The following is an 11,410-nucleotide window of genomic DNA, read 5'->3' as shown; positions in this document are numbered from 1 at the left end:
GTATACCATCCTTAAAGGGGTCAAGTGAACAAGTGTAAAGGAGATGATTCACCTTCATATATGTGAAATAGATGTCGCACGTGTCACTTGCCAAATGGACTCTTGACATGGTGATGTCCGTAGGATGCTCCGCATCACTAACCTAGGGCAGAAAATTCCTCTCATCTTCCTCCCCTAACCCCAGGCGGCTAGGGAAAACTCTCCCCTCCAGGCTTCACCAGTGAGTTCGTGGATTCGCCTCCCCTCTTCTTGCCACTCCGGCGACCGGTGGCATGGAAGGGAATCACGGTGCCTCCGCTCAGGTTGGTAGTTTAGGTTAGGAGCTTTTTTAGTCCTCGCGGGTGCAGCGCTCGGGCGGATGGCGGCGTTTCTTCTTCGAGTTTGTCTTCCGGGCTCCGATCCCCCTCGAGCTTGTCCATCCCAACGTAGTCGACGGAACTCCGTCGTAGATTCTTCTTGTCTCCTTGGGATGGTGAGGTTAGGCTTTCTCGTCATGTGGCGAGATTTGGTTTTAGGTACTTCAGATCTATGTAAGAGTTCAATGGCGCCGATTGCGGCTCCATCATGCTGGTCCTTAGGGGCACGGGTACGAAGACTTATCGACTGTCATCAACAAGGTAAGCCGTCTCTGCTAGGAGAGCGCCAACAGTGGCACGTCCGCAGCTCGTTCTGACGACAGTAGTGGTCGTTCGATGGTCTCAGCATCTCGATATGATTTTTATTATATTTGAGATGTTTTGTACTCTGATGAACTTATATAATAGATCTAAGCAGTTCACTAGTTCTGACGAAATGTTTTTATATTTGAGATGTTTTGTACTCCGATGAACTTTTATAACAGATCTGACCAGTTCTCACTGGTCACCAGCACGAATATAGACATGACTAGTAAGAGCATCACTAGCCTTCCTCCGCATATTAACTCCCAAAATCATCTTTTCAAACATAACTCCTAAAATGCTCAGAGATAAAATATGTAGAAATGCTTAGAGCATCTACAACCGGGCACCCTAAACAAACAACCGGATGGACGGCCCGGTCGCTGACTAGTCGCAAAAATGCGACCAAGACGGGCTCCTTAAACGGGCCTCAAACGCCTGGACTGACCGGCACCTCTCATATCCATCCCAAATATGGGGCCGATATGAGAGCGCCCGGGCGCGCCCGGCCATTTCCGCCACGTCGGACTCACAATGGGGTCCTAGACGGAATTGCCTGAAAACCCGGCGGTTCGATGAACGTCTCCTCGGGGGGGTATGAATGTCGTGTGGCGCCGCTCCAGCTCGCCGCCCGAGGCCAAATCCGGCTATTTAAGTCGGCCGCCGTCCCCCAACCCAGCCACATCCACCGCCTCCCTCTCCGCGCTGCCAGCCCGAGCCCATCCACCACCTCTCTCCCGCTCTTCCCACGCCCTCCGACTTTGCCATGGTTCGGCAAAAGATCATGTATGCTATGCTCACACCGAAGCGCTGGTTCCAGATTGACCAGGAGATTCGGGTGAGGCGTGCAGCACGCATCGCGGTCAACTTGCTTTCAGACTCGCCGGAGCCGGAGGCGGAGGAGGAAGAGGAGCAGCAGCCGGCTCCGATGGAGGTGGCCGATTCATAGGAGGCGGAGCAACCGGAGGAGTAGCTGGCGCCGGCTCCGGCTCCGGGCTTCAGCATGAAGGACGAGGCGGAGTTCGCGGTCGCCCAAGCTACCGAGATGGCGGAGCAGCAGGCCGAAGTTTATCCAGAATGAGGCCTATGTGAAGGCCGGCGGTTCATCGGGCAGGAACGGGTGGCGACCGCCGCGCTCTTCGACGAGGTCGAAGCAGAGATGGATGCGTAGGCCGACGTGGAGGAGTCACTGGAGCCGGAGCTGTGGCTGCCGCCCATGTAGCGGGAGCCGGGCATGGCTCCGACCAGATTAAATCCCTAGAGACACAGTCCCGGCCAGAAAAGCCTCTCTTCCTCTCCTTCCCCCTTCCATCTCTTAATCCACCACCCGTTTGGTGAGATCCTCACACCCGGCACAACGCCGCCTCCATCACGACCTAGAGCTGGGGTCCTAACCTAGCGTCGTCGCCTGAGCTCGGCCAGCGCTGCACCACACAGCGCAGCTGCCTACCACCGTCGTCCACACCTTGCCCAACACCACCGCAGTGCAGCTGCCCACCTCGCTCAGTGTTGCCGGCTGGCTCCGGTTGCTGTTTCTGTCACGACATCAATGGCAGACACACAGCCCAGGGAGCAGCTGCTAGTGCTTTCGTGCATCCCCAACACCACTGGTTGCTGGGGGTAGAAAGCGGTGGACACAATGGAGGTCAGAGGCAACCACCACTTCAAGAGGTATCCATTCCCTTACAAGGTTTCCAGGTTAGAGGCTAGGACATTTCAAGGGTTCAGCCCCTACAATTTCAGGGGCCTGAATTTTCAAGGAGACTAACTCAGTGTTTACTCGTCACATAATAGAACAAGTGCAACTTAATTTAAAGCTCAAAATTCAACACTTTTCACTCATTACCATCTCGAACTAGCAAATATTTAGGTTTGGCATCACAGCTATAATTTTGATTTTTCGAATACATGATCCGAGCAACAACAAGCTCAAGCAAGCCGTCGCAAATTCAATACATGAACAAGAGGGCCAATATGCAAATCAAGATGGATCTTCAAGCAGTTTCGGCAACCAGGTACTCGTACACAACATCCTTGCCACAAAGCCTGCGGTACACTGCAGTGAAGGTATCCAACTTGTACTCTGTGTTGTTGCGTTCCTTTGGGTACAAGAAGATCTGCAACAACACCAGTAAAATAAACAGGGCACCAACAAAAAATTGTTTGGATCAAAAGTGTCAATGTTGATCAATTTGGAAGGAATTACAAGGGCGAAATAGAGATGTAAAAGTTCAGGCTAATCAAAAATTGTCTAGACAATAATCAGCTATATCAATGCAGTGGTCAAATCTTACCTTAATGATCTTCGAGCCATCTAGGCGATATCTGACACGTTTCCCCACAATCTCAGCTGGGTACACAACATCCTCCAAAAGACCATCATGAACAGCGGTCAAAGTCCTGGTACGAGGGCGAACAACAGCAGAACCCTTCTTGGGTGGCCTCACAATCCGCCTTGTTGCAACAATAACAACATCCTACATTGATTCCTAGTCAACCACACATTTCAACAAGCACGGAACAAACGGGACAATGGCTAACATTTGCTTCAGTGTAATTGGGGGCTTTTGGCATTTTGCTAAGCGAAGGACACAACTATGAAGAAATTTCTCGAACAGAGTATATTTGGCAATTAGAGGGAAGTGACGTGAATACAATAATTACTCTGCAATAACGTTAGACAAACAACCAAATTCGACTTTAAACCAGTAACATTGAATAAAAGATGACAAACATTGTAAATGGCACCTGACAAAGAAGGAAATAAGAAATAACTGCCACAGCATTTGAGTAAATACAACTCTTTCAAACGGAAAACACATGCCCATAAGAGTACAGCATCCTGGTTGTAGCATACTGGTGAACATTCCACACACAGAGGTATCGCATTGTATTTGTAGCAGCAGAGTGTAGTGCAAAACATAACAGGATTCAGGAGGAGCATACAGGCATGCTCTCTGGTAAAGTAGTATACTGCTATAGCCGTAGGGGAATACCATCTTTGTCTACGAAATCTACAACACATAAGCAATCCTTCGGACTAGCGAACTTACTCCGACTTATTCCTATGTAAAATACTGATTACTACTCCAGATCACACTGTTCTCAAAGGAAAGGATTCTAACAAGGTGAATGGCAATTCACTAACCTTGCCGCTGAACTTCTTCTCGAGCTCCCTGACGAGCCTGACGTGGATCTTCCTGAAGTTCTTGCGGAGCCTGTACGGCACGTGGATGACCACGGCCTTCCTGTTCCCTGCAACATCCATCTGGCTGCAACACGAGGCAGCACAAACCAGAAACCATCACACCTCGCTACCACTTGGACTGCTACTCAACAGAAACGAAAACCAAGGTTAAGACTGGCCGATGACTTACAAGGCGGCGTTGATGTAGAGGTCTTTAACGTCGCTCTTGAGCTCCTGGCTGCCATTCTCCAGGTCGAAGAATGCCTACAAACACGAAACCGCGGTGGTGAAACACGGAGCGCAGAGACCACGCGCAACAGCAGTGACGTGAGACGAGAGGGCTTCCTAGCTACCTGCGCGACGGAGTCCTCGAACTCAGAGGGCTCGAGGCCCTTGTCCTTCTGGATCTTCTTCCTCGCCGTGTACATGGTGCTTTCGCCCTTTCTTCGCCTGAGGGTGTCGAGGGGTGGCGGCCACGGAGGTAGGGTTTGGAGGCGGCCGCGAGTAGTGGGATACGATTTTATAGGTCTATTTGTGGGCTGGGCCATGCTCGGTACAGAAGGCCTGTCGCACTAGCCCAATTTCGATCTTTATCAACAAAAAAATTGGACTATGTATGTGCCCAGGCGTTGCCGCATGATCCAAATATTATTATTATTAACACAATATATAGGAGGACTATACGGGATAAATTATGATGCAAAACAGATAGAATAAAACAAAATTATATTTTGCCCGCAAAAAAATTATATTTAAAGCATAGATTTTCTGTCATTGCTTAAACAGACAATGTGCCCATGATTGATTTGCTTTATTGGATTAACTAAGATAAGAGATTAATTGCTAATTATTTATTTTTGATGGGTGACGGGTGACGGGCAGGCTAATGACGATGTTAGTGTCGCCAGATGAGGACGGACAAGGAGTAGCGGCAGGCACGTGAATGACCTTAGATGTCATCGTGGAAGTTGCTGCCATTGAGCCAGTGGTCAAGGAAGCCAGTATGGCCATCAGGGAGGATGTAGCTAACGCTTCATCGAGTACACACCCCTTATGGACGGTGGTCAAGCATATGGTGGTTGTCGATGTCGTGGCAACGACGTCACGCTTGGTCGAGGATGGAGAGAGCACAGTGGACACGACGAGCTTGGAAGAAGGCATGCTGACACTAGTGGGTGGCACGAAGTGGAGATCATCCTTGCGGACCAAGAGAGTGGTCGTGTTTTGAGCAAGCACGGAGTTGACGTCGCCTAATGTAGGGGGGTAAAGGTTGTGGTCGGCGTAGAGATGTTCGTGGTCGTCGCCGCAAACAAAGAGGCTGCGACCCAACAGTTGGTGGAGGCGATGTTGCACATAGACGTGCTCGCCAGAGATGAGGACAATGCTGCTAGCGAGGGGGCGTGAGCATGAGAGTGTCGGTATGAGGTAGAGTTCATTGAAAAAGAAATTGTTGTGGTCTCCTTTATGTTTACCAGTGCCATGTACACAGACCACTCTCGGTGTCAATTACTGGATTCGTCAACGCGAATTCCTGCATCGCTTTCATCAACTAAGTCTCATCATCTCATCCTCCATGGTGATGATATGAGATGTTGGAAGGATATTTCAAGTGTGGGTTTGAGGGTGTCTGGTGACATTTGCAAAGAATCTATGGGTCTGATACCAAATGTTAGAATCCAGCTATCAATAGGTTCAATTACAACTGAGCTAGAGATGGAGTGAAAACTCGTCAATGAAGAATCGACAAGACCAGTGAAAGAAGAGTACAAGCACACGCAAACAAGCCTCGGCTCTAGTCGTCGTTCCGTTCCAAGTCACCTTCCACTTCTGTCGTTCCTCCTATTAGTAGTTTCTTTTTTTTTAGACAATCCTATTAGTTTTTTTTCTTTTTGAGGGGAGTCAATCTTATTAGTAGTTTTTTTTTAGAAAATCCTATTAGTAGTTTTTTTTTGAGGAATATCCTATTAGTAGTGTGTTGTTCCTTTCTCCATGTTAGCATCCCAAGCCCATCTGTTGGGTCCTTCCATCCAACCCGGCCCACTCTGAGGACGCAGGTCACTAACAAAGATGACTTCTTGCCAAGCACCAACAGATACATGTGACTATAAGGGATGAATGTTCGAAAGTAGTAAGAGGTCATATATCAATTTAGTTTGATGAACTGCCATTTCTAAAAAAAAATATTTGTTTCGATGAGTGAAATTAGACCAAGCGGTCAGGTTGGTAAGCTACCCGACAAAAAAATGCAAACAATAGTGAAATTAGAACATGGCGAGGAGAAATAACACCCGTGAACTATATATGAATTTACTTATATGCAACAGATAGAGAGCGGATTTTTGGAACCCGGTGTATTGAAGGACCTTATTTTAAATACTTTGAAAATCACATTTAATGTTTCAAAAAATTCTGAAAAAAATTCTACATGATCATACAGATGTATATTACACATGTGTAAAGTTTGGTGATGAAATAAGTAAATATGCGACCTATACAAAAATGACAAAATGATGATCTCCAAATAGTGAATAATGCTATTAGCTTTACAGGATTTCAAAATAGCATTTTCACAGTTCAAAAAATAGGGCTCCAATGCACCCGGGTTCCAAAGTGACTTTTTGCAACATGTATTGCTATTATGGAAGTAGCTACGGGCAACATTGCATTTCTGTGTCATATATAATTGTTGCACTTTTATTCCTGCTGAAATTAATCAGCATCTGCGTTTGCAAACTAAAAGAATATCATGATCTCCTGCCATGTTGTGCATAAGACGCCTATAATTTCCCAGCATCATCGTGACAAGTGAAAAATACTGGAGAAATAACACAGCGATGTTTTAGAATGGCTCGATCAAAGTAACACCTGTAGCAGTTCAGAAGGCGCGACAACAGGAATAAGAAAATAGTTGACAACTTCAACAATTTCCCGTCTGGTATAAGATAACAGATGAATCAGCATATAAAACCAGTCTGCTATAACTCTTATGTAACTATAATCACTACCTCCACCTTCCCATCCACAACCACCCTGAAAGGCCCAAAAAGGGGGAAATGGAAAATAATACAGGCAGGGTAAAACCCTTGAATCAGCAGCAAGGCAGTACCAGAAACAAACTGCAAGTTGGAAGTTTCAACTCTACTACTGAGCCTCATCATGGGCAAAGTTTTCAGAAAGACTGCGCTGCGACAACCGGTAGTAGAGAATTCCCATCGTTGCTATACATGCCCTGCATTAACAGCACATTAATGCAGGTTAATTAAATCAAGAATAATAAAATCTTTGCATCCAACACAAACTAAAAGGCAAAATTAAAATAAGGAAATGAAACACATCTTAAAGTTTTTCATTAGACAGACTATTAGCTTTACAGGACTCGCATCTAAGACACACAGAACTGCTTGCTATGTCACAAATCAAGCTAACAGAATGAAGGAACAGACATATCTATTTATTTATACACATAAAATCAAGAATATAGAAATGGATATCATACTCATAGACGAACACTCTGATAATAAATGGTGCAACATCTCTAAAGAAAAAAAAAATCAAATTGCACAGCTAGCAACCTTGCTGATTGTACAGAACTCAAATTAAAAACATAATACTGCGAGTACCAATTTCTGGTTATTTCCCTCAAATTTGCTAGAAATATGGGTAGGAGGCCACTCAAACAGAGACCCAGATGAATCAAGGGGGAAAACTAACAGTGCTGGCCATCTTATATATTCAAAGCACAAAATAATCATTTACTTCTGAATGTATTACATCTTCCATAATACAGTAATAAAACTTCAGCCATGTAATATCCGTTTTGAACATTACTTCACGAAATTAAGATCCATTGCAGGAGAATATTAGTCAGAGGCTAAAACAATTGCATGGCAGAAACCTTACATGATTGCCATTGCAAGTAAGATCTTTGTGGGATCGATTCGTGACGTCCTCTGATGTCGTGACCGGCCTTCTGGAGCATCATTTTCCTTTTTAGGGGGTGCTGTAACTGGTAATGTTGGCAGGGCACTAGACCAAAAAGGTAGCAGCATCCTTAAAAATTTGTGACGGTATGTACCTGTAAACTGAAGCTTCATAAGAAACAAGCACAACCATCTTTTGAAATAAATGTTCCACCTAGAATTGACTAGTTACATATGAACCAATCTAAATAGTCTTATGCATTTCCAGCATATATATACATGTACATTTCATGTTAGATGTATCACAGCCCTGGGAATAGAGGTGTATTGTAAGAGGGGTGGTAGAAGACGAGGTTAACACATCAAACTGAGATAAATAAAATAGTAATTATTTTGTGGGTGATTGGAAACATGACTAGTGTTTGGCAACTAATTTGAGACAGAAATGTCACCTCAAATATTGGGGAAAAATCAAATAATCTTATGACAAAAGCTCGGTATAACTCAAGAAAAGAAGGACCTGACATAAAGACGGAAGTAGAAAATAGATTTTTTGATAATGGCATTCTTACCCCTTTTAGTGTACTTTTTGCGGTTTGCATCTTCATCATCAGCATAATAAGACATCTCTGAATTTTGTCTCTCAACATAGTTAGCACCTTTTCTTGTCGTGGCACTAGGCTACATAACGAAGGAATAGGATCACTAACTCTGCTTAAGGTGAACAGAAAACAAACAGACGCTAACCATATACACAAGGATATGTCATGACTTACCCCGTGCGGGCTTGGACTTCTGATGAAATTGGGCTCCTGCTCTGGGAACTTTGTTGCTATGGTACTAGGACCATCTATTTCAACTATTTCTGGTTCCACATGGCTAAGAGTCCCAGAAGAGTACATCCCAGCAGGATATGTATCCCCCTGGGAGAGTACTGCTGATGATAAAGTTGCATCTTTCGAAGAGTTAAGCATGTTTGCATCAGTAGATTCACCAGAATATGATAGACGCTTAAGGGGGTCTGAAGCAAATGTAGGGGGTGTGCAGGCATCAGCTTTAGGCATTGTCACAAAATGATTCCCAAATACATTCTTCTCCAGACCAGTCTGCGACATGTTACAAAGTGCAAGCTTTGTCAAACAGTGCAGTAAATATACTTAGCTAAAAGAGTCGTAGTTCATAGGTAAATGTGTCATAGTGCACCAAAGAAGAATTTATTCGCACAAATAAAAACAAAGGGAAAAATTCAAGGAAAATTAGTGGTTTTGATCTTGCAAGAAGGAACTGATTTGAAGGACTAACCTGGACTACTGCTTCCTTCAGTTTAGCATGGAGGCTGGAGCCTGTATCTTTAATACTCGAAGGAGGCCATATCTGTCAGGAAATAACTATGTCACATGTTAAGGTTAAAAGAACTGTTGGAACCTCAAAGTAATAGCATATCAAGCCAGAGATTAGCTTACAGGAATTGAACATGAGGGGCAGACAAATCCTGCTGGTGCTGTTTGTGCAGGAAAACTTTGGACATGTGATATCAAGCATTTTGTGTGCATCACATCTAAAAGATGTCAAGAAGACAAAATATATCGTGTTATATTTAGTGAAGGTGGCTCCAAGAGACGAATGGATTCAAATATTCTACTTGAAGCAATACATACGGAGGCAACCCAATCGTGTAGTTTCTTCACTTGCAGCTTCTAGAACCAAATTACACAAAGAACAGTGTTGTGGCCAGTCATAATCAGAATTAACAACCCATTCAGCATAGTTTTTTACCTACAGAAAGTAAAAAAGAGGATATTAGTTTTGTAAAATTAATGTTACACGATTACTTTAACAGAATTGTAAGAATATAATGCAAGTAGCTGATATGAAGCCAATAGCAACGTTATATACTTACATGTGATTATTAAATTTCTCTTCACGCAAAATAAACAGAACAGGAAAATGATATGATCATAGCATGCACATATATGGTGTCACAAAATTTTACAGCATAGGTGCAGCAATAGGACTAAGCAACAATAATGAATTCCAAATGTTTCAGTAAGAAAGTGGAGGTGGAAATTGTAGGGCTGTGAATCTGTTATAGGGCCAAACTAGAGAGGAAAAAAAAGATGGATCTAACTTATAGTCAGGTCTCTCCCAATGCCCTACGTAGGCTCTCTTAGCATCACACATCAGATTTTTGTCTATGTAATTCATAATTATTGACAAGAGATGATGGAACCATCTCTTATCTAAGAACCCATCTCTACACGGAATCCAACACATATATCATTCTTATAGTATCATCCAATAAAAGTCAAGTATCTTAATAAAAATGGGGGCTACTCCAATATTAAGCATATGTAAGATACAATGCATTGGGGTAGTTGTCTCTAAAAACTACCATCTCGTAAGAGAGCGCACTAAGAGCCAATGCATTGTAAAAAATATGATACTCTAGCAGCAGCACCAGGCATAAAAATGTTGTCTCAGCAGCTATTTGTTAAACAGTACTCACATGTGATCCAATCTTCTATCACACTGTAAACAAGTATATTTCACATTACAAACCTATATTACTAGCACATTTCAAAGCATATGCGAAACAATATATTTGAAAGGGCACTCATGTCCAGCAAGCTTAATGCCAATATACAACAGCTAACATGAGAGACAAACTTGTGATACACTATAGACACTAAACAGGATGGAGCACATTGAGCAAGCACATATTAACCGCTTTGCCTTTTTCTGAGTTAATTGGGATGAGGGGATCAAGTCGGAAAGCTCACCACGCATAATTGATGTTCTGGGAAGCAGATGCACTCGCCACAGACCGGAACCTGGTGGACGAAGCAATAAACCCTCGTCGCCTGAAAATCCAAAGCAAGCACACACGCCCTGTCAACACAAAATTCAGGCAGCACTGACAAATCTCAACACGCCAGCAGTAAATCCAAGAACCCCAAACTAAAATTTCGAATCCGCGCTCGCAGTGCCCTCTCAGATCCAGGCCACGCGAACGCCAAATCCGCCACCGCGTACTTCCCCTGCCCAGATCCAAAATCCCCCCTCACATGTCGACGCGCAACAGAAAGAACACGCAGGAGACCGCAGGGGCATCGCCGAATAGGTGGAGAAATGATCAAGAAGTAACCTTGCGGCATTTGCAGACGACCATCGCCGAGGAACCGGAGAAAAGAACCGGGAGTCGGTACGGGGAGCAAGGGGAGAAGCACGGCAGATCTCGCAGAGATGGAACGAAGTTTCGTGGGGTTGCCTTAGAAATGTTAACCGGTAGTAATCGCGTAACCAAAGCTTTTGGGTCATTAAAGAGCAATTCTAGCACACCCCGCATCCCGCCCCGACCCGCAAAATAACCGTCAAAATGCGGGCCGGGGCGGAAAAACCAGCCCGATCAGACCCCACATTCCGCCCTGGCCCGCAAAAAATTTTGAGGGGCGCAGCAAAATCCCGACCCCAACCCGAGAATACGCGGGTTTCCCCCTCGCGGCTGCGGTGCCCTGCATATAAGTGGAAGCGGTTGGTGGGGGGACATTTCAGCCCGCGCTTTCCCCACCAACCACCTCTCCTCCTCCCCTTGCGCCGCCGCCCAAGATTCCGGCGAAAGCAGACTGCAGGAGCACGCCGAAAGG

General features: G+C 44.8%; 2 protein-coding genes across 3 annotated transcripts; both read right to left on the bottom strand.

Moving 5' to 3' along the window:
- Positions 1-2,469: 2,469 nt before the first annotated feature.
- On the bottom strand, positions 2,470-4,410 carry LOC123180759 (40S ribosomal protein S7). Its single transcript, XM_044592895.1, has 5 exons — positions 4,200-4,410; positions 4,037-4,110; positions 3,808-3,931; positions 2,954-3,136; positions 2,470-2,776 (listed from the first exon to the last, which is right to left on the bottom strand). Exons 1-5 carry the CDS (start codon positions 4,392-4,394, stop codon positions 2,654-2,656), a joined length of 699 nt encoding a protein of 232 aa, XP_044448830.1. The 5' UTR covers positions 4,395-4,410; the 3' UTR covers positions 2,470-2,653.
- Positions 4,411-6,659: 2,249 nt separating this feature from the next.
- On the bottom strand, positions 6,660-11,144 carry LOC123180758 (uncharacterized). Of its 2 annotated transcripts, none has more exons than XR_006491210.1 (9): positions 10,912-11,144; positions 10,547-10,627; positions 9,425-9,542; positions 9,230-9,324; positions 9,069-9,140; positions 8,543-8,872; positions 8,339-8,447; positions 7,747-7,928; positions 6,660-7,075 (listed from the first exon to the last, which is right to left on the bottom strand). XR_006491210.1 is itself a non-coding variant. In XM_044592894.1 (9 exons), exons 1-9 carry the CDS (start codon positions 11,110-11,112, stop codon positions 6,988-6,990), a joined length of 1,269 nt encoding a protein of 422 aa, XP_044448829.1. In that variant the 5' UTR covers positions 11,113-11,143; the 3' UTR covers positions 6,660-6,987. The 2 variants fall into 2 exon arrangements, 1 of the variants encoding a protein (XP_044448829.1); XM_044592894.1 differs by having other exon boundaries at positions 7,747-7,921; positions 10,912-11,143.
- Positions 11,145-11,410: the final 266 nt, after the last annotated feature.

Source organism: Triticum aestivum, chromosome 1D (genome assembly GCF_018294505.1).
Source record: "Triticum aestivum cultivar Chinese Spring chromosome 1D, IWGSC CS RefSeq v2.1, whole genome shotgun sequence".
Taxonomy (NCBI): Eukaryota; Viridiplantae; Streptophyta; class Magnoliopsida; order Poales; family Poaceae; genus Triticum; species Triticum aestivum.
The sequence above is the reverse complement of the archived record's forward strand: the minus strand, read 5'-3'. Positions and strand labels throughout refer to the sequence as shown.

What these genes read in the sequence shown, in the direction of transcription:
- LOC123180759 (XM_044592895.1), bottom strand. Translation starts at nt 4,394, where the DNA reads ATGGCCCAGCCCACAAATAGACCTATAAAATCGTATCCCACTACTCGC. An exon ending in CTCTACATCAACGCCGCCTT is followed by an intron (nt 3,932 to 4,036) that starts GTAAGTCATCGG and finishes CTCGTGTTGCAG; the next exon opens with CCAGATGGATGTTGCAGGGA. An exon ending in AGAAGAAGTTCAGCGGCAAG is followed by an intron (nt 3,137 to 3,807) that starts GTTAGTGAATTG and finishes GAATCAATGTAG; the next exon opens with GATGTTGTTATTGTTGCAAC.
- LOC123180758 (XM_044592894.1), bottom strand. Translation starts at nt 11,112, where the DNA reads ATGCGGGGTGTGCTAGAATTGCTCTTTAATGACCCAAAAGCTTTGGTT. An exon ending in TACACGATTGGGTTGCCTCC is followed by an intron (nt 9,325 to 9,424) that starts GTATGTATTGCT and finishes GACATCTTTTAG; the next exon opens with ATGTGATGCACACAAAATGC. An exon ending in GAAGTCCAAGCCCGCACGGG is followed by an intron (nt 8,448 to 8,542) that starts GTAAGTCATGAC and finishes TTCGTTATGTAG; the next exon opens with CCTAGTGCCACGACAAGAAA.